Source organism: Rhipicephalus microplus, chromosome 8 (genome assembly GCF_043290135.1).
Source record: "Rhipicephalus microplus isolate Deutch F79 chromosome 8, USDA_Rmic, whole genome shotgun sequence".
NCBI classification, from domain to species: domain Eukaryota; kingdom Metazoa; phylum Arthropoda; class Arachnida; order Ixodida; family Ixodidae; genus Rhipicephalus; species Rhipicephalus microplus.
This window is the reverse complement of record NC_134707.1, coordinates 13,814,680-13,840,304: the sequence shown is the minus strand read 5'-3', so window position 1 is coordinate 13,840,304 and position 25,625 is coordinate 13,814,680. Positions and strand designations below refer to the sequence as shown.

The 25,625-nt window shown below is 42.5% G+C and overlaps 1 protein-coding gene across 3 annotated transcripts; it reads right to left on the bottom strand.

Annotated features, from left to right (window-relative positions):
- parvin (beta-parvin) lies at positions 1–25,180 on the bottom strand. 3 transcript variants are annotated; one of them, XM_075871078.1, is made up of 14 exons: positions 25,122–25,180; positions 20,026–20,377; positions 17,415–17,836; positions 14,404–14,684; positions 11,467–11,556; positions 10,267–10,440; positions 9,249–9,392; positions 5,321–5,436; positions 3,136–3,194; positions 3,007–3,026; positions 2,839–2,900; positions 2,697–2,765; positions 1,647–1,821; positions 1–470 (listed from the first exon to the last, which is right to left on the bottom strand). In XM_075871078.1, the coding sequence occupies exons 1-14, from the start codon at positions 25,163–25,165 to the stop codon at positions 397–399; spliced, it is 2,082 nt and encodes a 693-aa protein (XP_075727193.1). In that variant the 5' UTR covers positions 25,166–25,180; the 3' UTR covers positions 1–396. The 3 variants fall into 3 exon arrangements, with proteins under 3 accessions (XP_075727193.1, XP_075727194.1, XP_037272171.1); XM_075871079.1 differs by lacking the exon at positions 25,122–25,180 and adding an exon at positions 23,289–24,586; XM_037416274.2 differs by lacking the exons at positions 14,404–14,684; positions 17,415–17,836; positions 20,026–20,377; positions 25,122–25,180 and adding an exon at positions 12,218–12,376.
- Between the last annotated feature and the right edge of the window lie 445 nt (positions 25,181–25,625).

The window sequence follows — 25,625 nt, the reverse complement described above, 5'->3', positions numbered from 1 at the left end:
TTCAACAAGAGGGGCAATTTATTGTGGACCAGCCTTTTACAGCAAACATGTGAAAAAGAACATTGCACACGCAATTAGCATAAAAAAGCAACGATGATTACTTCAGTGACTAAAAGAACGTAAATAAATAGCTCATTTTACTTACTTGTTATGTACACATATACTAAAGTATCTTTCTATGTGATTATACCATGGCAAACCTAGCATCAACATATTACATTCAATCTAACAATGTATAATCCATTTTGTAATCAGTTTTTCATGCATCCTACTCGCGGATTTCTTAGGCACTTTGAGGCAAATGCTTAACAAGTGTTAATACATAGATGCAATCTTTTTGGCAGTGTGAGGCCTCCAGAAGCATGGAACCACCACTTGTTTCAGGTCAAAGGCAACTCATGTGTCTTTGTACTTAGTGAACAGGTTGTACAACACCCTCAATGTGGACTTGAGATCAGAGTTTACCAAATCTGGAAAAGACGTTATCAAAAAATCAGCTGGCCAGAATCCATGTTAGCATTGCAGCACTTTTTATACCATGTCTTTTTCATAATAGAGTGAGCAAACACAATAGGGTTACCCTCAAAACAAGTCTTTTAGGCTACTGCATGTGGCAATATGGCCGTATTAGATGGACTGCAAAACTTCTATATTTGCTGATGATTAACAAAGCCTGTTATAAGACAAATCTCAAAACATGTGTATTTCACCTTTATAAGAATTTTCGTTGAGCAAGTAAGCTCATGCATTGAAGTACACATATTATTGTGTTCTTCAGCAATGAACAATGTAGTACAATAAAGTACAATGATTATTGTAATAAAGTTCTAAGTAGGGACCCCTAAAAGCAAGAGCCCCCTCAAATTATGCAGCTACCGAATTCTGCACTGTTCTACGAAAGCAGGCCCCATCACCCACTTGGTTCCACACAACGATGTCTTTAATGGAGGCAAACGTGTGACAGCATTTAGCAGTGAATATTTGATGTTGCTGAAAGAACCATGCACACTAAAAGCTTGAACAGCTTAACACCTGCCGTAATGTATGAAGTACTGTGCTGCTGGTGATTCAATACAAGTTTAAGTTCATTTTCTGCATCAAGATACAATATATGGTGATGTTTTAAGCACTAGACTAAAACCCTCTGAAATGGGCTTGGCAGCATCCACTGATCACAGCATTAGGCTGCCAACAGTATAATTAACGATAAGAATTCACTTAACAAGCAGTAACTTAATGTAATACAGCAGTGGTAGTAAAAACAATAATGTGCTAAAATGAATTTGTTATTTCGAAAAACATATTACATTAAAAACCTTAAAAAGTTTAGTTACCATTACCACTGTCACAGTGATTAATAGATATTGAAGCTGGCATACTACCTTCAAAATGTTTCAGTGATCATACAGTCCAACATTATTGAGCAAGTTCATAACCACAGGAAAGAATAGTGGCCACCTTTAACGGATGTTAATGGAAAGAACTGTGCTGATATTATTTAACATGAATCATCAGTAACGATGATCATAACAATAATGCTATCACTCTTTGGCACTTACATAGTAGCTGAAATATTGAATGACGAGAATGAAGGCTTATGTAGCATCGAGTAATTTGTTACACTGTGAAACATTTACAAGACTCACCTTCTGGTCTTGCCTTAGGTTTTGGCAAGCCGGCATCCGTCATAAGAGTAAACGAAAAGGACACATTGTGGACTTTCTGGTCAAATGTTGATGGTGTTGGGAAAAACGAGTAGAGGGGTACGAAGTACCCTTCGACAAGGCCCATGAGAAGAACCAGGTAAATTCCATCCTGAAACTGAAGAAAGAAATTGCGTTACCGACGGAAGTGCTTTCTATATATGGGAATCAATTTTATAAACGGAATCCAAAGGAAACACATCCAGTAAAGAAAGTAACATGTGATGTATAGATTATTATTCCATGGCAGTAATGTCTATTCATGGTCATTTGGTTCTGCATGGTTTAAAGCATATGCAACGCAGAAGGAAAATCGTGTTTTAGATGTACAACTTGTCATGTGCTTTAAAGGAAATTGGTCAGAAGGTGAAGGTATATATTGTCTTTTTGCAATGCAATATATCGCTTCTTGTTTGTGTTTGCATTGGGCAGGCAAAGAGAGGCCTAAAAGAGAGGCCTAAAAGAGAGGCCTAAATGATAGGCCAAGAGAACACAAGCAGAAGTTGGGCGGACATAAGGATGGTCACGAGTCTACGGTGACTGTGTATGCAAAGCTTTGTTAACAGAGTGTGCTGTGTTACATAGGATTGACAACAAAATACCCAAGAGATTGCTGAAGTTGCCCTCATAGTGAGGGCCGATAATAGTTGCCTTAGCTATCCTTGTTGGTGCTGACTGCAATTGAATTCCCCTTGCTGGATGTGGCAGGTTTTTTTGCGCAGTGCTTGGGCCTTTTTTTGTACAAATCTACTTATACTATTGCTTCTGGCAATACACATTCAGCTGAAGGTCAGCGCTTGCCCCGTTGTGTCTTTCTTATCTGTGTGTGTGAGCACTAAAACGCGTTTCGACGTATTTAACCAGCTAGACTGAAAAGCCGCACTGAAGAAAAAAAATAAGTATGCTGGATTGTAAACGATTCTATAGAAGGTTCCAATGCTTCCACTCTCTAAGGAAATCAGTGACAAATCATATAGGAATGTTCAAACAAACCTGTGTGTCCAAATCGGAGACCTCAAGGTTGATCTTGTTAAGGTGCTTGTTCACAAAGCTCATGAGTGACTGAAAAAAAAGTGCCACAATTCCACATGAAACATTGCAAGGGAACAAAGGCTTGCTTATGAAGAGTACCAACCTTTTTCACAACTTGCAGTTTGTCAGGAGCATGGTCAAACAATGTATCAAATGCATCTCGTTCTGCATGTGAAAGAAAATGGTGTAAGCAATCGCCACGGAAGCGCACACTGATGAGTTTTCTTCCTGCTGAAAGACCACCGAAGTGCAAATATCCACTAGCACTTACCAACTCGCATGCCAAGGTCACTGAAATAATGAAGTAAGTGATCAATAACTATGCAAATGAATTTTATAGGCAAAGGGATTTCACAAGTGTTAATGAAGATAACAAAATCAGTGTAACATTTGTGCTTACTCATATGTAGATGTCAGCTCTTCCTGAACAGTTCTTGGGTGCAGGATTCCATTCCGTTTCTAGAATTGAAAGGATACCCATGAACGAGAATAAAGATTGCTCCATTTGCCAGGTGAGAAGTAATTTTAGCATATTCGTGCATGTCTGTTTGATTTTGTAGATCAACCAAATATGATGCAGCAACATTATTTTTGTCTGCTTTCTTGCCACAAAGCATTATGAATTTCAGAACAATAAAGTGCACATTTAAATCAATAAAATGTATCTTCGTGCCAGTGACATTCGCAAAGAACATTCAAAGACTAAAACATTATGTTCGTAGAAAAAATTTTTATGGTGAAGCTTTTATTTATCTAAATTCATAGGCACTTAACTTGATGATGTCTTTACCATGACTTTTAAAATGAGCAATGTTAAAATAATCATAAAACACAAACCCACATTTTACAGCTCTAACCTACAATCAAGAGCAGTTAAATGTAAAAGCAAGCACATTAGGATGCCAATAGCCTGAGCCTGTGCATCTTTTGCAACACTGGAACTGAAAAAAGCAACTTCAGTTGTTGCATGTTGACAGCCCTAAAATTCCTTGTGCTAACTTGGGTTATATCATAGAAGTACTAAAATCAGAACAGTGATGTGAAATATGTTCAGCAAGTGTGAATGGTGAAAGGTCGTGATAATAAAACCATGGTGGGAATTTAGCCAACGCAGCAGCGACCTCTCTTCAGAGGCTGTATCACAGAGTGCCTCGATATATGACAGGAAAAGCACGCACGTCTGTTAAAAACGCCAGCAGTGATTGATTTGTCAAAAGTGGTTCGCTACCGAGGAACACTGATGGATGAAAAATTGTGTGTTGTCGGTAGGGCAATGAAAAATGTTTTCTCAGCGTGTCTGATTCATTACACTGAATTAAAATGTGAAGAACGATCAGTGCTTCACCACATGTCACACAAAGAAGGATCGCCACCGCGTAAAAAACATGAGTGTGTACTGTGTGTGTGTCCTGTCCTTTACCTTGTATGTGTATTTTTAGTTCGACGAGGTTTAGATACTGGCGCCCGAAAAAATGCTTTGTCAATGAGCCCTGAGCTTTCGTTTCAAGAGAGCAGGAATAGCCATTGATGTAATGGCAGTGGTTTTGTTGACGGACACACCTAGGTGGTCTGTTAGGATGTTTCCTTGTATCTTACAATGCCCTGGCACTCAGCACACTACAAGTTTTTGGAGTGTACAGACTGTACATAAAACTGAGTACAGTTAGACAAAGATAGGGTTTTTTGTCTATTGAGTTTTGAGGGCTTTCAAGACTGGCTTGTGAACACCTTTTCACAAAAGAGGAGAATCTTATGTGTAGCCAAATGAACACATGTAGTGAATTTCTCTCCGATTTTTTCGTTTCAATAAACTAAAGTTTTTGGAAAGTATACGTACTGTATTCTTTTCATTTTGTGCTTCCATTGGGTTCATGCTGATTTATACAAGTACAGGTAGTATTTTACTAAGCAATTACCGATGTAGACACTTTCTTGTAAGTCTCAATTTAAGCTATATGAATATGTAATACCCACAACACACCTGGAATACACTTAATTTCTCTCATTACACCATAACTCCATGGCCATTTTGGAGGGCAAAGATGAAAATACAACCGGGAAAGTGGCCCGACATCAGCACACATAAAATAATTGTTGGAAAAAGTAATCAAACAGTGACTTGGTGTTCATCACCTTTACTGCCAAAAAGCAAAAGCTTCTTCCATAAACAAAAGTATTAAAAAAAATCAAAACATCAAACTTGAACAAACAGAAGTCTGATTTTATTGAACTTGAAAAAAAAAAGTCCTGTAAATTAGATTATGGTGTTTAACCTTCTGGAGCAGCACTGCAGGTTGTGAAGCACTATATGCAAGAGTGTTCTGGATATGTTCTCACTGCTCAGTATTATTCACATGTACATGCTTTTATGCACCCATATACCAAAATAAGCAATCAGTTCTTCCGACTCCTTATGCAGTAGCATGACATATGAGGCCACTCTCTAGTTCTTATATTTCTCTGCGCAAGGAAACAGTGTGCAAGCGTACTGATAAAGTCAGGGTTTTGCACAGGCTAATTTCCTGCATAGAGATTCTGCTCTGCAAGACATAGAAATAGTGATGAAACATCTTTTTTTCACCTACCTGAACAACGACAACATTCACCACCACATTTTCCGGCAGCCTCACTGGTGCTCGGAAGTGTCGAGCTAGAGCAACCAACAGGTGAATAATAGATACCACATTCTTCTGGTGAATGCCTAAAAGATAGAAAACAACCTAATTACAGCAGATCTAAGGAAGTGTACAATTTCAATTAAGAAATATAACTCAAAGCTTTCACATTCAACGCATGTGAGATAAGGCAGAGGTGCAGCCAGTAAATAAGTAAATAACTCGAGAAAGGAGTTTACACTCCCTTAATATATGCTTGAGAGAGTGTCGTTATGCGAGCCCATATATACATATACAAAATGTCAAAGTTTCAGAAGGTTTGAATCCTAAAAAAGCTTATTTATCAACAGCATAGCATAAAAAACGAGGTGAACAAGATCCCAAGTGGTAATTGATACAACACAAAGGACAACGGTCTTTTGGGCTAATGAGTGAAATACAAAAAGTTTATTTATTACACCTAAAATAAGCATTATTATAAAATTTTTCTTGCTAGAATTGAGCAGTACCTGGAGAACTACCAGACAAATATGCATGTATTGCATTTGCGACCTCGAAATTTCATGAAATGCAAAGGAAAAAAATTTATACAATGCAATGAACTTAAAGGGGGCTAGAATCATTTTTATTATGCCCATTGTTTAAGCGCGAAGAAAATCTTGCCCATCAGCGAGTCTAATCTCAAATTGTTAAATTAGAAAACGTCGCAAAACATTGATAGTATTTCTATCTGCAGTGAACATAAAGTTGTATGCTCATAAGCTACAAACAGCGAGTCCGCCTGCAGTTTGTGTTCGAGCGCAGTAGCTTAGCGCGCATGGGTGCAATCCGCGCAAATGTGCCACGACTAGACTTGATCCACTGGCGGCTGCGACGGCAGTACCACCTTTTACCGTGCTACTCTTTTTACCTCGGAAACAGCACATAACTGAGCTGGCTGGATTATTATAAATATCCTAATTTTAAAGACTGGCCTGGTTGACAGCATCAGACTACGCGACCGACGACGTTCAGCCAAGTGATAGACTACATATTCCATATTCCAGCTTCAAGACTCTTCTGCTAGGCTGCGCAACAAAATGGTTTTCGATAATTTTAAGTATGATTTAACAATATATCTCAAGCACAATGTAAAATCAATGCGGGAATATGGCACTACATTTTATGCTCTTTTAATTTCGATTATGATCTAATCCCACGTTTGGACTTCCAGTAATGGAAATAAATTTACAACGAATACACCAGTTTTCTAAACTCCATTTTTCTGTTAGTTCTCATTATTATTATGTTAAAAAACGAACCTTCAAATTTATGCTTCCTTCCTTCACTCTAGTTTGCCCTGTCGTTGTGGTATAGTGGCTAACGTACTCGGCTGCTGACCCACAGGCTGCGAGACCGAATTCCAGCTTCGACGGCTGCATTTTTGATGGAGGCAAAAATGCTGTAAGCCTGTGCGTTAACCTTTGGATGCATGTTAAAGAACTCAAACTGGTTTAGGTTTTCGGAACCCTCCACTACGACTTCTCTCAATCATATGGCGATTTTCAGACATTAAACTACACATATCAATAAATCCTCCAATATAATTTCAGTACTTGGAGCCTTCTGTCTGCGATTTACCTTGTACCTTTAATGCCATTATCTGTAGAGTAATTACAAAATACCACACATTATGATGTCAACAATTATAGTTCTAGGGTTCAATTTATGTGCAATTTTTGTATTTAACATCCATTATTTTGCTACATTGCTGTAGCACTTTTTCCTGTTCTTATATTATCTATTTTTCTGTATTATACAAGCAAGGTGCACCTTGACAGGGGCCTACAGCTGTTCATGAGCACTTTCACCAATGAATGAATGAAAGAATAAATGAATGAAAGAATGAATGAGCGACAAAGAGATGAGGACCACATGAAAAGTAGTAATTATCTATCTTTTTCATCGAATCAAAATGTCCCACAGTGATTGGTGAAATGTATACTACCTTTCCTGACAGTGGCTTGTTAGTAGCCACTAGGAAACAAATTATAGTAATAGCATGCTGACCATAATTACGGAACATAATACCTTTTATTGACGTACCAAAATTTCTTGCAAAAGTGCAAGTTTCAAAACAAAAATTGATGAAGGATCAGCTCGCACATGGCAATGCATCGATGAATGATTAGTTAGTCTAGGGCGCTTAACATCCCAAAGTTACTAGTGCTATCAGGGATGCCATAGTGGAGGCACCTGAATTATTTTGAGCTCATAGGATGTTTTTACGTGCCCTGATATCGAACAGTGCAAGGTCCCCTAGCAGTTGGCCTCCACTAAAATAGGCCATAATGGCAGGGATCGTGCGTCTCTTTTAGGTCAGAAGCTGATCATTTTAACCATGAAGTCACAGTGGCTCCTGATGCATGGATGACCTGGAGCAGTATATCAATCAAGGTGTAGAACTTTAGAAATGGCCAAAACAGCACTGAACCCAAGTGCAGAAGCGTATGCTGTGAACCACGAGAAAATGAGGAGGTTTACACACCCCTAAAACTAGATGTTAAACTAGTTTAATTATGAATTTTTAATCCGAGCTGCCCCGACTTTCCATGCCAGTGTCTGACTACGAGGCATGCCATACTAAAAAAACACTGAAAGTAAATTTGATTACTTGGGAGTATTTAATGCACAATGAAACCTGGTAAGCACATGGCCATTTGTGGAGTTTTCTGAAACCAAAGCACAGGCACTGTGCCTGTATCAGACCTATAGCTTTGACATTAACAGTAGGTACCACAGACACTTATCTACTATGAAGATTTTTGAGGCGGTAGGTGAATAACAACAACCTCGAAAGAGTACATGAAACAGGGCACTGCCTTGTTGGGAACACTGATAGCTTAGGCAAATAAAAAAGGCCTCTCAAAATGGTGTAACACATTGAAAGCTTCAGTGTTTGGAAAGTCTATCTTTTGGTATCACAATGTACATTCCTATAGTTAAAATAACCCTGAAGTGAAACAATAGATCAATTTAGCTAAAGGAATTTCACTGTGAGAAATCCAATATTATTTATTTCACCATCACAGGTTCATCAATAAAAGAGTATGTCACGCTGAAAGTTTCATCTTAAACTTTGTGCCAGAATCATCACGCAGAATTTCTTTAATTTAAAAGTGTATTTTTAAAATTTTGACAACACTGGCTGAATGAGATTTACTGTACCTTGCTATGTTAAGCCTATGGCCACTTCAAAGGGCAATGTACTTTCTTTTTACTGATCAAAAACTGCGTAAAGACTAATGAATGCCATCCAAATCTATGACATCCCATCATTTCGTGCGATCATTTTGAGATGGTGTCCACTTGGGTTTGCTTTTTGGGCGTTTTCTCGCTTTTTTTTCTTACGTGCCTCCTTCTTTCCTCTTTCTCCCCCCTTATTTTTCTTTTTTCTGTTTCTTCCTTCCTCTCGAAAGAGTGAGCAGGCATTGTGCCAGCTTTCTCTTTCCCTCTTTTCTCTGTGTCCTTGTGTATCCGGGTATGCAAATCAAATTAATGAATGAATAAATAAATAAATAAATAAATCTCATTTACCAAGCACTGTCTTCCTGCAAGAATGGTTAACTTCGAATTGTGAAGGTGTTACTAATAGACAAAAATTGCTTTTCTGATTAGTGTTATTTTGAAGAGCAAGAATAAATTGTATCATAGTTTCTGGAGTTTTACATGCCAACATCTAAACTTGATTATGAAGCACATCATAGTAGGAGACCGCACATTAATACTGGCCCTCTGTAGTTTCTTACTGTGCAACCAAATCTACATACATGGGTATTCTTGTATTTCATTATGACCTCCGATGCAAGCAGATGGAGTATGAAGTAGTATGGATGATCATGGAACCAACAGCACTTACTTTCTACACTCCACTTGTATTGACCCCACTTTGGAAGTCCAAGTACCTGGTTTGCACAGTCCACAACAGTCTTCAATTTCTGTTTTTGACCTTCTTCAGACTGGGTCACCTCAACCACATCGAGCTTCTTTCCACTCAGCTTTTCTGTTAGGAAAACAAAAAGGGTAATTAAGTTTATATTAGAGTTTGCACATGTTTAAAAAAAGCGCAAGCCGGCAACATTAAGTTATAACTTGACACTTTTCGCACATTCCTCTAGAAACTCCTTCCTGTTCATTTTGCGAGTGTGCCATTACTTGGAGTGCACAAACATATGAATGCATGCTATTGTTACGAGTATGGTGGAGGTGGACGAACCCCGTACATCGATGGAGACGCGCAGTGGTCACACTATCGGCGACCTTTCGACTGCTAGTACTTCTTCTACCCCGCACCTCCACCAATAATGTTACAAGTAACTTCTTTAATAATCTATATACAATGCACAGAACTCGACGAGCAAGATTGTGCCAGTCCAGCATCAAACGAAAACCTACTTCGTCCTCCTCTTTCATGCAGCCGTGTTTAGCGACTGTTATGTATCACTATGAATACTATTGCAACATTTCCACCGTTTACAAATGAGAAAAAAAATTTAGAAGTGATTCTTGACAAGGTAGAATAAATGCCTTATCCCGATAGTGTTGAAAGTGCAAGGAGCTATCATTCATAGAATGGCAGTTGCAAGCAAACAGCTCGTTGAGTGACGCATCAGCATCAAAGTTAGGAGCTCATACATAGAACAAGTGAACCAATAAGCGCTCCATTTAGCTGAAGTAATGTACTTCTTAAATATACTTTCCCGAAAGCTTAGGCATTCATAGGAGAGGTTTCATCGTAATACATTGTTGGCTAGCAGTGCAAACGTATCTTATGTACAACACTTGGCTTAGTGAGCCACATACCATTTAATCATGACCGTCATGTAAGGTGCTAGTTATCTTGATACAGTGTTGTGAATGCTGCTAAAGGAGCTTACCAAGAAGTTTTTGTAAAACTTGTCCGTCAAAGAGATCTTCTTCGATATCCTTCACAATGATTCGATGGCTGGCCAGTTCATCGTTGATCCATTCAATGAGTACGGCTATCAGTTCCTTAAACTTTGGGTCTTCATAAGATGATGGCTCAATCATGGCCCTTTCTTCCATTTCGTCTTAATAAAGAAACAAGAAATATTTCAATAAGCTCAACGCAGTGAAAGCATTCAGACAGCCAAGCTGTAAGTGCACAGCAGTGCGGGTACGTGATGGTAGAACAAGACAGCTTAGTTTCATTTCAAGCATTATCATCATCTTAATGCACTATCATCATTATCATGTGATCTATATTGATATTTACTCCCCCCTTTGGTAACTTTACCTGCGTGATGCCTGCAACTACGACTTCTATGGCTACAGCTACTATGATGATACAGAGTAGACTAAAACAACTTCACTGTAAAAAGAAGAGACTATCGCTTTTTGTCACTGAAAAAATTACAACCGATTGGCACTGATGGCGTCAAGCCTGAAAGAAAAATGGGGCTCGATAGTCTTCCATGTTTCCATATAGTTCTCTTTCTTCCTCTCTCCTTTCTTTATTGTACGTTTCTTTTTATCTATTTATTTCTATCTTTTACCATCTTTTTGTAGTCACATTCCTACCATTCTTTTTCTATTTTTTACTTCCTTTTCGTAGCTCTCGCTGTTTTTTGTCTTGCTCCTTTTTTTTCTTTTTTCTTGTGTATGTTTCCATCTTTCTCTTGTGTATTAGTTCCTCAGCGTTTCTATTTTTTTCTGTTTCCCTCCATTTATGTCTCGGTTTTCTGTCTTTCTACTCTGTTTCTTGCCCAACGAGCTTGTGTAGCGAATAATGGACGAATTGGCGCAGCAGTAGAGCATGTGCTTAGTGCACCAGCTCGGGGAGGAAGCAGAGGACGATGTAGCGGATAAAAAGAACACTCACCAGCCGAGTTATATTGCACACGCTTATAGAAACGTAAAGACCCTTCGTAATGATGACAGTTTTTGCGAACGCGTATTCGCATAAAGAAATGGATATCAGCGCCACTGTAATACACAATGCAAATTAACACAATCCAAATTGCACAGCCTTGAGTCCAAAAAATACACTTCCACTGAATCAATACAAGTAAAATATTGCTGATCTCCACTTGCATAAAAAAATAAACCCCTCATACCGAGGACATAATCCTGCGGCGGCAGTTCCGGGAGTGTTGGACTTCCTGGCGTGTCGATGGCATTTTTCCCTTCTTCCTGGAGCTCTACCACTGCACGCAAAACATGATATATTTATGTAAATACGCAAATCGTGTTAAATATTTCGATTTACCGTTCTAGATAGCTTGGCGTAATACGGTAGCCATCAAGCCTCGATCACGATGAAATTTTTCGAATGCGATTGGCTGTATGCCACACCTCGCGCAAATAAGGGAATCGCGATCGAAAGTGAACCGTACGTGTGACACTCCCTGTATTACAACACCGCACATCTCGTAAACACACCTGATAAGACCGCGGTTACCGCGGTACCGCTTGACACACACTAGTTTTCGCATTGAATAGATCCGTTACGACGGAATTTCACAGAACGTTGTCCCTCACCCGCGGTTTGCGCAAGTAAACACGGCTATTGCAGCACAGGTGGCAAGAAGATTTGGGGCGTGGTGCGACTGTTTCAGTCGAAGCAAGAAACAACTCGAGTATATCGGTCCACTGTCACGCTTTCTACTGTTCCAAGGGAGTGCCAGCAATTTACAAAAACAACAGACAAACGGTCGGTGCAAAATCGCAGAAAGGCGTTAGCGTAAAACCAGCACACCACCATACATGGTCACAGAAGGGAACTCGTTCATACGATCGCTCGATTACGACCGAAACCGCGGTAACACCCCACGGGAGACGACTATAAAGGAGTGATTAAGTTACTACCTTCCTTTATCTTCTTCCTGCGGCCAAGAGTCCCCAAGTACTCCAGAAATGACTCGTCTTTCTTCCTCTGGGGAGTCGCAGGTTTGGGCGACTTTGGCCGCGGTGACGCCATTTTCAGTTTACTCCCACGCGGTGAGCTTTCGAGGCAAAAGGAGAAAAAGCAATCCGCGCCAACGCAGTGGACACGCCGCGCCATCTATGCTGCGCAAACGAATGCTACAAAAGGGCGGGTGTTTCGAAATTGTTCAGCCCGGACGTATATTCTGACGCGTGAAAAAAAAATCTGAACACGGTTGTGAAATACGGTATACAGACAGCTTCATTTTGCAGTTGTAAGCATGTCTGGGTCAGTTGCAGGCGCCTAGCCCAGAAATCTTTTTTCACGAGGGAGGGGTGCTGGGCAGCTACATGATTTTGGGGATGGCGCCTTCTTGAAATAGTCGTTTTTCAATCTCTGTTATTCCGTGCCGCGAAAACCGTTCCAGGGGGTGGGGAAGCACAAGCCTGGTTTGCCACCTCCTGGCTACTCCCCAAGAGAGCTGTCATGGCGCTGAATTGTAGCAGCCATGCTAGACTGAATTTAGCTTTTTACGATCAAAAGCAGGGCTACCAATCTCGAAATTTGGTAGAGGGAAGGGGGTGGGCTGTTGGACACAGTGACACAGCAATGTAAATAAAATCAGTCTATATTGTAATTAGAGAAATCACATGGGTTTTTAGGTGAGCGTCTGCTCAGGTATAGAAACGCGCATCGGTGCACTAGTCACCCCGACCGAATTTTCAACGCTGGCAGTCTTTTTCACGTTGAAACAACGCCCGTGCCTTTCACCGAGCGGAAAAAACTTTTGGTATGGCCTCCGCGCGCCTCACGATATAGATGGCTTTCGTTGTGGCGACTCTGGTTGCACCATGTTTCTCATAATAAATGGTGGTGTTAGGACATCAAATCCCAATAAAATTATTAGTAATAGCCATCATTATAAAAACCTTTACGTTCTTCACAGTTATTAGTTGATAGGCCCTTTGTACGGGTCCCTAAAGAACATCTACACTGGCCGCATGAGACACAATTACACTAATTTCACCAATATTGACTGTTATGTGGCATACACGTGACAAGGGCACATGTAATTTTCAGAAATAATGCATTCCTATAGTCAGCAACTTGATATTCTTGCACACATTAGGTACCACTTAGCCTACACTAGTCAATGCTAACATGCGCTGGCAGTATGCGTTTAAATGTGATAGGTCGGGAGAGTGCTCACATTCCAATGTTTAGAATTTGCAGGGGAGTACAGCTAGTCATGGATGGAAACGTGAACACTTAGGGCTAGAGACACTTTTGTTTCCAGCATCTACAGATAGTGTCATTAAAGCTGTACTATGACAGAACAGCTCTTACAAGAGAGCCGGCGTCATACCGTCACCGGCCAGATTTGCTTAGACATGATTCGGTTATCACGAAACTCCTCATATGAGTAGTCATATTGAAAAAGATGATGTGGCATATCAACACATGAGTATTTTACATTAGAAAGCACCCTGCCACCCTTTTTTCAGTAGTCACCAAATGACTGCGTTAAAAGAGTTCATTGTTTTGCGAATGCACTGCCGCGAAACTTTTCAGAATCTGTGAAGTACCGGATGAGTTACAAAGAATTCTAGCCCGCCTGAAGGGCTTTCTATCTCCTTTTGTACTTGCGAGTGGGCTCGAAGTTACGTTTAGAGGGACAGATAGAGGCCTCAGAGGACGCGTACCGCGTCACTACGTGTCATGACCTTAAACTTCGGCAGATATTCCACCCCTTTTCTTAAAAAGCGCAGATTAGTTTCAGTGTGGCGCCGCGGGATGCCGCCACGTTCCCACGTGGAGGCATCCTGTAGCAGGCCCGGTAACTGCACGACTCATGACGCTGAAATCAGCCGATGGCTGTGCCCTCTGAGTTTAGGGTGCTGTCATTTGGGTTCATGACATCACTTTTAGAGAAAACAGTCAATTACGTCTTGCTGACATCAACTATAATTGGTAAATTTTAGGCTACGTGTATTGGTAAAACGCGTAGCTCGCGTTTTCAGGACCCTCGGCTACCGATTGGCCGCATTTTATGACAACGATAAAAAGAAGTGTTGCAGGGCCTCTCTAATTCCTTATATGACGCCTAAAATGCTTCCACACTCCTTACTTTTTGCTTTGGACGCATCCAAATGGGCAGTGAGTGCCTCCTGTAGAGAGCGCGCAAACTTCTTGGTCTTGTGTGGTCGCACAAGTGACAGGGTCGCCACGCTTATTTGCGGGGACCGCTGGCCATCTATCGGCGACGGTTGACCCTCTATCGGTGTGCGCAACGGTCCGACGCTTTCGTAGATGTTTTCGTTGGAATCTGTGGAGTCCTCGGTGCCGCATTCCGTCTGTGGCGGTGGTGGGAGCTCTTCGAAATCATCGGTGTCGGAAGATGACGTCATTCTGAGAAAATGATGGCATAGCTAAGTTGAATCTATATATCTCTCGCGGCTCCAACTGGCAGGCACGAAGGGGTTAAACAAGTGACACTAAAGCAAGAAGTAAGAATGCCAAGACTGTCTGGACAGATTGCCATGGCTGCAATCGGAAGGTATGGAGGCGTTAAAGAAGTGACATTAAAGCAAGTAGTAAGAATGCCACGGCAGACCGAGCAGACTACCACGGCAACAAGTTCGGTCTGCCATGTAGACTACATGTGTTAGTTCAGCACATGTTCAAGTGTAAGGAGCGACGACAACAACAGACAAAAAAGACAGTCTAAATAAAAAAAGAGGCCTCTTGACTCTTTCTTCTTACATGTAGCTCTCATGTGTATAGAGCTCTATACAGACACATGATGACCCCTTTGAAGAATCATGTGCCTTACACCTCTCCTAAAGAAAGTTGACATGGTTCTATAGGGCGTTATGCATATGAAATTCATATATGTAGGAAGAAATCTTTAAGGAATTCCATTTTTTTAGAGTGTAGTGTGCGTGCATAACTCTCAATTTAGTCAGTTGTCGTCGCCCCATCTTGTATTATAAAAAAAAAACGACACTAAAGCTGTACGTAATAAGCTTATGTTGATAACATACGTGTAGCTTCATAAAGGAGGGTTGGTCGTTCAATCCCCTTCTCAAAGTTCTTAAAGATTGCGCACATAAATACACGTGCAAATCCCAAATATTCAAAGATACACGCACACATATTAACACACGCACGAAGTTGCATAAAAGTTGGCTGATCCTCCGCCCAGAAAAAAATTCTGGATCATCAATGGTATAACGATAATACGTGGATTACAACACGAACAGATGAAGTTTTATGTTTAACTGATTGCTAACTGTTCAAAAAAAAAAAAAAAAAACCAGGACTACACATAGTACTAAATAACGAATGATCCAACGCAGACTATCCGCTTGGCCATTGCCAACTACCCGACTTGCTCATTCAGTAATCATTAAATAGAGTAACTCGACTAGTTATTCTAAATATATAAAATTCCATATATTTGAGTTTCTCGCCACCACTGCAATAGTATATTAGTCCGTGAGTCATTACAATTATGTGAAGCAGCTCATGAATAATAATAAAAAAAAAACATCGCAGATCGGAAAACAACCTGGTTGGGATGTACGCTGAGAAAGACGTCTATGGCCGCATATTGGTCGCAGCTGCTCCCACATGTTATTCTTGTAACCAAGAAAGCTCAAGTTCTCTATACCAACTCTTCCATTTTACCACTGATAAAAAAACTTTTATTCCAGGGAAGTGAAATTTGTCTTTGTAGCCTAAAATCAAGCATACATACATCTCGAAAAATTTAACAGCCCCTCAATCTCTGGTGGATTCTAGCCCAGCCTCACCAAAAATATTGCACTCCAACACACCATCCTCCTCTATTACAGATAGGCGCAACGTTACTCAACGTCTAGTAACGTTGAGATAGGCACTCATCCATGTCCTCCCTGCCTTCTGGTTATCATATTCACCCCACTCCCCCGTTCCCAGAGACACAAAATAGAAAAAGTGAATATCTGAATATTCCCAAGTCCAGAATTTCGGTAAGCTTCAGTCCCAGAGGGTCAATTGAGTACAATTTGCATAATGTTGAAGGCAAACGAGCTTGGCGTAATGAACTTGGATACTATGTCCGAGTGAACCCAAAAGAGTAAAGATTTCGTTAGGCGCTCAGTATAATTTTTGTCAAGATTGACTGTGAGTGAACCTGGTTGAGTTGTTCAGTTACGAGTTCGAGTGAGCCCGGGTGACTTGAATAATAGAGCTCTACAGCCTGGGTCAGTCGTGCGCAGTAGGATATTTCCTAATCTGCCATGCTCCGAGCGCGAATGTGCCTACCAGGGTAGAATTTTCGTAAGCCATCTGGCTGAGTGGACATACACTTTGGTGCCCTTATGAATCCATTATTCAACTGATCAGTGCAAAAAGCAAAGACGGGACTGAAAAAAAAATAGGCAAAGAGTGGGTGTGTCGGTGGTTTTTTCTTCACGGAAGAAGTTGCTTCTGTTACGTGTCTGCACTTGTCCTGTAGGAACACCTGCAAGGCATTGCATAATTAAGCACCCAAAAAAGTTTGTTGAGTGTGCAGTGGTAGTTATTTACAGTATACCATTCTCTTGTGGACAAATAGGCGTTGGCCAAATGGGCAGGTGCCTAATGTAAGGCTACAGGAACATTGTCAAGAAGTAAGAAGCGTTGGGGTGGTACCTGTTCTTTGGCATCCCATTGTTCGTAATTTCGGGGCCAGCCCTCGTTAACTAAAACAAGAGTTCTTGCGGCTCATCGTAATAAAGACAGCCGAGTCGTCATCGCGGCTGAGACAATATAACACAAGGAAGCTGTATCAATCAACCGTCAATACTTTTATCGAAACTGGCCTATTTCAATCTAGCACGTGGTGTTCCGGTGTAATCGGTTGTTTCTTGTGGGTTACATTTTTATTTTTTAGTTCTTGCATAAGTGTTTGGTCATATCTTTTCTGTCCACTATATATTAGCGAGTCATTGCAATAAAATTCCGCTGGATGTCTGCACTGGTCCTCGTGATTTGCTTGTGTCCCTTGTCTACTTTTAGCGCTGAGTCGCCTAATATATCAACAACCCCGATCTCACACTTTACTTATGAATGCAATCGCATTTCTCCGGTAAACCACCAAACGAGGTTACTCACAACTCTTCCTTGCTGTCCTTGCGCGGCATACCGGGCACCATTGCTTGATCTCCTGCTGTGGCTCCAGTGGAGGTCACACTCCGGTGTCCCGGCGTGAACTTCCAGCTGGTCTCGTGGGTGTCCAAAAAGTTCCCCAGGGTGGCCGACTTCTTTCGCGGACTGCTGGCGCCTTCGGGACTCAGGGGAAACAGTACGACAGTGGGAGCCACGGGGGCGAAGTGGACTACTCCGGGTCTTCTGGGACGCTGCTCGGATGGCGTCGCCGACGCATCCGCCGTGAGCTCAGCACCGCTACGTCGCCACGGATGTGCGCCTTTGTCAGCGGCGGCTGTCGTGGTTCCTGCGGAGCCCGCGTGTGACTTCGGAAACTTCTTCGGCGGCAGAGGAAAATCCGGAGTCGCCGCCGGTGACCGGTGGTCTTCCTGAGAACAACCAGAACCGCGTGAAGCCTGTTCAGTGACCAATTCATTTCGATCGCCCGTTTAAAACCCCCAAATGGGTACATTAGACTAGTGCCAACTTAGAAAAGGAATACACAAGGAAATAAGAAATTTCAAGTGTTTATTCGAAAGAACCAGCAACCAGATTACAGCTTTCTGCCCATGCGTGCATCGGCGAAAAACGTGCTCACAATCGCGTATCAAAGATGTGCATCGCATTTTGGAAAGGTGATACAGACGTATCACTGATGCAACTCACACTTTTAACGTAGAGCACTCCCAGTAACTGTCGCGCTAACGCAATGTCTCGCGCAATAACTCTCGCGCTAAAATATTATTGATTCGAGTTAAAAAAATATATCTTTCATCTTCTTTTTGTTGGTTCTGACTAGCCACATATATAACTGTCTTATAGCAGACGCATTACCTTTTATTTGGAGAGACGTGCGTCCATCACTTTCTTAATAGAGTAGAGCGAGCGCCAAAAGGGATTTATCGACACGGGGCACGTCGCTACTCACAGAAAGGGTTCGGAAAACTGTATTCTTTTGTTTTGTTAAAGTGTGCCTGATTGTTCCCTAGATCGTCACCATTGATCGACAAATGAAAGTGTCAATCAATAGATGCTTCAGTAAATCTTCAAAAAGGACCGACCGGCTCCATACCGTGACCGTACAGTATATATCAGTGTGCAAGAAACCATATGGGGCTCTGTGAAGAATTGTGGAAGATGCAATTTCGTAAGATTAAGGAAACGGGTGTTATCTGGCATTATAATTGCAATTTTAAACCTTCTTCGGAAATCAAAGTGGGGTTTCTAAAGTAGTTTCTGTGTGTATAAAAAGGAGAAAAACTTGATTTTCAGAGCTCGAACTGAGAAAGATACAACTTTTTATGGTAAGTACTACTGAACTAATAGGTAGAAGACATAAAGAAAGTAACATATCAATTGGTGAGAGATCAAAGAACGTGTAAACTAAATAACCACCTAAATTTAGAACATAACCAGAAAACCCTTATAAATTTGAACTGAGGAGTGAGAGTCCACTGGACGGCATAATTCAACACAATAGACAAACACACCTTGTACTAGCTAATGTTGACAAGCTTATATTCACCATTGTTCATTCTTAGCAGCCTGCATTTTCAGTTACTTCAGTCGTTGCTGTACTCCACCGCTAGCTAGTGGAACAGGTATTTCGAAGCATAACACTTATATTTCCGCTAACCCCTATGTTCATGATTAAGTTTAAATTTATGGTCACTTATAGAAGATTTAGTCCGCATAATCGAAGAAGGCTCAGGAAAAAGCACAGCCTCTAAATATTAAGCACCACGTGTCTCAAAATAGCTGCCTCTGTTTCTACGTATCCTAATTATATCTCACTTTACTAGCAGTTAATACGTGGGAACCCTAGGTTAAGTTAAGGTACTATGCCCACGCGGTCGAGCTGTACTTTACTGCGGTGGGCGCTGCCAGCGAAGGCGGCTTGTCACCTAATTTCACGGTGGTGGCAACAAGGACACGTTTGCACATGCATTCATTCGGCCCGGAGCACTGCTAATCGGCCAAAGTCTCTGTGACGCCCAACAGACGCAATCCAAATACTCTGTGCGTGCACGGGAACGGTGGTGGAAGTGTTGTGGCGAAAGGAGAATGGCGGATATTCCCAGTTACGATAAGATGTAGTGGCACCATTAAAAAAATGCTTTAGATTGATTGATCGATCGATATGCAGGGTTCAACGTCCCAAAACCACCGTATGATTACATGAGAAGCCGTACTGGAGGGCTCCGGAAATTTCGGCCTACTGGGGTTCTTTAACGTGCACCCAAAATCTCAGCACACGGACCTACCGCACTTTCGCATCTATCAGAAATGCAGCCGCCGCAGCCGGGATTTGATCCCGCGACCTGCGGGTAAGCATCCGGGTACCTTTGCCACTAGACCACCGCGGTGCGGCAGGCTTTGGAAGCCCATATGAAAGGAAAAACGGTCAACCGTCACATGTTTTAATATGAACACAGGGCGCGAGTTAGGCAGGACAAGAAGACGGGAATGTTCCTTGTCTCTCTTGTCCTGTCTAATTGGTGGTCTACTTTTATTTGAAGACAATCAACCAACTCGCACCAAAAATGATTCTATTACGTCACGCCTGCACGGATCTTACGTCATCAGATGTGAACAGTTCCAGCGAAGGTGGAGGCAAGAGGGACTCTCCAGGTGGCGCCAGTAGCGAGTCCCTCCTGACCGGGGGTGGCGGAGGAACCTTGCGCGGCGGCGGAGGTAGCTCGTAGATGGGACCTTCGGGCACCACCTGTACGCCGACGACGCGAGGCGGTGGTGGGTCTTCGTCAGAGGACGAGTCTTCTGCGCCACCCATCTCTGAGGCGACAGCGGCACTGTGGGCGTCCAGGAGTGTTGAGCGTCGGAAGAGCCGCTTGCTCACCGCCCTTATTTCCTCCGCGGACATTTTGCGATGAACGGGGAATGTGTCGCCCTCTGGTGCCAACTCCGAAAACCTGTGTTCGAGACAGAATAAAGCCGTGTGCTATCGGCGTCAACTGAAACGGGAACAGCGGCAGGCATTGCATCATTGCACCCGGTTTAGTCATCACTGATAGGTGTGTACAACAGCAGTGACAGCACTCCGCCATTCCCCTACAGTGCGACGCTTGCGCCTCTATTCTCGTACTGATATGACGATATGGTGATAACGCTGGCCGGCGAGGCTGAGTTGAGAGCTTTTGGTCATTGCGGCTTTACGTTCTTCTATTTGTGTTTTTTTTTCATTAGAAATATCGAAACTAGAACAGACTTGGAAATGTTGCGGTATAGTCGGGTTGTGCATCGCTGCCAAACCAAACGATTGTGCCTGTCAATGATGGTGATTGGTCCGCGTGCACTGTACGATTGCTAATGCTCGCTGCTGTTTGTGTTTTGTTTGACACCGATAGCACGCCCTTACAATTTTTTATTGACCCGGCGCGAGTGTCGACCCCAGTATATGGTAGCTTAAAACATCGGTGGCAGTATCAGCGTAATACCGGCGCTCTGAACACACAATCACCCAGATAAGGCTGACATTTTGTCTAGAAAAGAAGGGTAAACTTAAGGGCTCGTTATTTTCTGTTAGAAACAATAATAACGAGATCTGACAGACAATTATGCTAACGAAAGAATGGTGAATATTATTAGGAGTAATTGTATTGTAAGTGTGAAGAAATAAATGTGGATGAAAAGCTAACTTGCAGTGGGCAGGATCCGAAGCTGCTACCTTCGAAAAGCATTCCATGCTCTACCATCTGAGGTACCACGACGACTTTCACCCCCTCCTACCACTTCGCGTTATTTTCAAGTGGTAAGATCGGATCGTGCCTAGGGCAAGTTATCTTTTCATACACCTTTTTTTCTTCACATTTACGTTACAGTTACTCCTAATATTATCCCCTATAATTTCCTTAGAATACTTGTCTGAGATTTAATTGATATTGAATGTGAAACTCGAATCAAATAATTCAGCACAGTACGCTCTCAAGCGAGTGGGCTTTTGCGCTTGCGCATCATGTAGGTGATCTCGTTACCTCTCGCATATTTATTTTATTTTTATTTATTTTATTTACAACATACTGCAGGCCCACATGGGCCAAGGCAGGAGGGGTAAATTGCTAAACAAAAACACTGCATTTCAAAAGGCGAAAAACAAACAAAATAAACGCTTACATTTCAATTTCAATGTTAGGTTATGAGAAATCGATCAGGTCAATTGACTCAACTGAATCAATCAATGATAATGGCAGTGAGTTCCATTCGTTAATAGTGCGAGGAAAAAAAGAAAATTTGAAGGTGTTAGTTCTTGTATGATATGGAGTTAAAGATTGAGGATGATGATGTCTGGTTAGTCTAGTTCATAACGGGCGTAGATATGGTGCAGGATGAAAAGAGAGTTTGTTATTCTTCAGAAGAAAAAGAAATTTGAGCCTGAGTATTTTACGTCTTAATTTCAATGTTTGTATTCCATGAGTTTGCATGAACGCTGTTGGCGAATCGGTGGAACGGAATTTAGAAAAAATAAATCTAACAGCTTTGCGCTGAACCATTTAAAGTGCGTTAGTATTGTGGTTGGTGTGAGGATCCCAGATGGTGCAAGCGTATTCTAACTTAGGCCTAATTAGCGATGTATATGCATGAAGTTTGGTTTCATGTTATGCATGAAGCTTGGATATCTGGCGTGCTACCATAGCCGTAAATCAACGATCGCACGGTATTGTTAAGAAGAAGAAAAAAAATATATCAGAAAGGTGGGGAGGTTAACTAGACTAAGTCTAGTTTGATATCCTACGCGGGGGAGAGAATTGGGGAGAAAAAGAGAAAGAGAGGAGGAGATATACATTGCACATAACACACACACCGCACACACAGTTCAGGTTTCACAAGCGGTCGCACAGTGGCGTTGCCCTCAAGAACTGTAGAAGGGCTCGTGTGGCTTTTTGGGCTGAAGTACATAAAAGCCACACTCCCAGAATCTTCTTTAGAGTATAGGGTCGGTCATACAGCCTCCTCAAGGCACAGGGCTGAAGGATTACGTGGGTGGTTAGGAGAGGGAGCTGATAACCCTGTATCAATTTAGAGGGGAACATATTTGACATATCTGTGTGGCTGGGTAAAAATTTCATACGAATGAGATACGACCTCCCGCTACCTTTAGTCCAGCGTTTCTAATCTTCAAATTAAAAAAAAATTGGATAAATTAATACAGGCTTCCATTTTCTTCTCTTCATGATCAACAGTACACGCACGCGCACAAGTAGTGCTCTCACAAATACAAAAGTACAAGTAGCTCATTTGGGTTGGAGCTCCTCATCGAACAAAGCTTACGCCTTTCGCCCCCCCCCCCCTTCTCCGACAGGGGGAAATGTTGTGGTCTGGTCATGCACTGATCATACAGGATGAAAAACAATAGCTATATGAGCGCACGTGATGCACTCTCGAAAACTTAAGCCAAATAAAATCCACTCAACACGTGATTATTTTGAGGTATGATTTAAACCTGCCACCACCACGACACATCCAAGCTCAGAGCCCACTCCTCGGAAAAGAGGTCTGCTGCAACGTCAAAATGCATTCGTTTGCGCGTCGCATTGAACATGGCAGCAGATGCAGAGAACTCTGTGGACTCTATCATCACTGTAGGCCAGCGCTCTGGCTGGTGTGGCTGGCGTCACGAGCTGGACCGTTGTATGAGAACACATTTTCATCACTGGCTAGAGCCTCAATGAATGTCCTCACCTGACTAGGAAGGTACAGCACAAAACATAATCATGGGTAATTTTAAACGTACCAGGAAAGTCGTGCACGCAAATGCGAGAACGGAATCAACGCGGAGCGAAAGCTAGAGTGGAGAACTACGCTGGGAAAGTAAAACAACTTTACCTTTGATTCGACGACATGGTTCGGTTAGGAGCGTCGTCCATGAAGAACCAGCTTGGGCTGGGTCACACGCTAAAACAGTCCACCGCAGTTCTGTTACTTTACTATTGATGGGTATCCTCCAGCGTGGAAGTTCGTTGTCGAGACACCAGGAAATTCACGTCTACCGTGACACCTCCACAAAAATGTGCAATGAACGAAACGGGAATTCCACAAAGATGCTTCACGTTCACTGCCACTGAGATCTGGAGGAAAACCACGTTGTGTAAAGACAGCAGTGTCTTCATATATGATGTCCTGCATCAACGTCGCATGCTTCCGTGCTACCAAGCTTGACACACATTAAACACACGCATGAATACTACTAAAGCATTCCTTCGGACAAAGAGACGAGGTCCAGATTTCCTATTCCTGTGGGACTTGAGACTTAAGACACTCAGACGAAGTAAAAAGGTTTAATTGATACTCAGGACACTTGCTACGCATCGCTTTGAACGTCGCATTGTAGCCAACTACAACGTCAATTGTTCCTGATGCACCTCCTTTTGATATATTTACAGGCTTCTCGAAGAAAGGGCTCGAACCAACATAAGGTGACCCTCTTGACGTGCACCTCAAGCAGTGCGGTTGCTTTGTTGGCACACTTGTCTGACGCGTCGTTTTAGAGTAGCACCTACTGCTTGGTATATATTGATAGTGTCCTTATAAGGGGAGATACGCTGTTCCAGCTCGACACTACGTGGCACTGTTGACTTTTCAGGCACTTATCAGGGGGCACATTGGATTGATGCGATGGTGTGAACACACGTCGTCGTCATTAACCACCCCTGTACCTTTGGCACATACCGATGCAGGATGATGGATAAGTGTTGACTCGACCCAGCACACTACTGTATAGATTGAAGCGTTGCTTCGAGCAGAAGCCTGCAGAAGTTGTCGATACTTCCGGTTACTGAGATTGCTCTCTTTAGTGCGCCCAGATGCAGAAGGATAGAAGAGCTTCAACTCGGCGCTCGGTGGCACTGTTGCTTGACACGCCGCTTCGAGCTGTAGCGGGAAGGAGTCGCCAATATTCCACAATCCTGCGGTTCACCTTGAAGTAGAAAAGCCGACGAGTTTCCATTCGACACTGAATGACACGCTGAAACACCGCGTTGAGAAGCTGGGTCGCAAGAGTCTTCTTCGTCTACGCCACAAGATCAATTGCGTTGGCAATCGGTGCGACCGGTTCGCACGTTTGGGCTCCCGGGAACAATGTCTCTGCTCTCCGTGTCGGGTCTTCGCACTCTGTCGGTCCGGGGCCAGGAAATGAACGGCGATAAGTGGAGGGACGGGCGACGTTTCCTGCTCGAGTGGAGCTGGCGCAGGCGAGGCCCTGCTTCCTGCGAGCCTTGCCGCAAAGGGTTACGCTGGCGGAACAAGCACTCGTTATCCAGCAGCGACTTCCTCACACTGACGTGACTCTGTCCCAGGGACGCATGAAGAAATTTTTTCGAGGAGGGTGGAGGGAGGTGTGTACCACCTTTATTTAAGGGGAGGCCTTGTAGGCAGATGTGGTCAAGCGTCATATTATGCTTTGTACGCCATGGCAGAAAGAAAATGTGGGGGTGGGGCCACGGGCCCTGTCTGCCTTCCCCTTCCCCTGGCTAAGCCACTGCTTTGTCCCCACCCATGAGTTTACTAATGTACTTCGACAAGAGGAATTTCTATCGAGGGGCTCGCTTATACGTAAGGCGAAACCCAGCAAATCGAAAAGATAATCAGACTAGGAAAATCACAGGTTCGTACACCGATGGCGATGCATACTGAAATAAATTTAAGTTGTTGAAAACTTACCTTTCCCGTTGGTGTGACTTGAACCCACAAGCTCTGACATACATGATCAATGCTCTACCGGTTCAGCTACGTACGTACAAAGGCACTTCTTCATCCCCATCATCGGGTGGTTCTGCACTAGGGTTTTCTGGACGTGTTAGCTGGATAGGAAGCGCAATGGGAATGCTGTGGGTTTAGAGCTAAAGCATAGACAGGATTATTTTTCATCCACATGAGTTCAATTTACGCCACAGATTGTACACTTCAGTTCAGTACAACGGGAATGCAAGTGTTCTTGCTAAAAAAACAAAAACACTGTCCCGACGACTTTATCTCGAGTCGCTCGTGATACAGGCGCATTCTCAACTAGAGCAATGACAATCTACCGTCACTGTCTGCGCGCTGTTTGCGTGGTGTATTCAAGCGTACTTAAGTTGACCTACTCGGAGACATGTTTTTATTTTCTTATTTTGTTTTTGCGACGTTAAACCCCACATATCTATGTTGTTATTTTGTTTGTGAACG

Excerpts from the sequence above, each read along its gene's own strand:
- parvin (XM_075871078.1), bottom strand. The coding sequence starts at position 25,165 with ATGTATGTCAGAGCTTGTGGGTTCAAGTCACACCAACGGGAAAG. Across the intron at positions 20,378-25,121 it reads AAGTCACACCAACGGGAAAG|GTTTTCGGAGTTGGCACCAG; the intron begins GTAAGTTTTCAA and ends TCTCGAACACAG. Across the intron at positions 14,685-17,414 it reads AAGGACAGCAAGGAAGAGTT|AATGACGTCATCTTCCGACA; the intron begins GTGAGTAACCTC and ends TCATTTTCTCAG.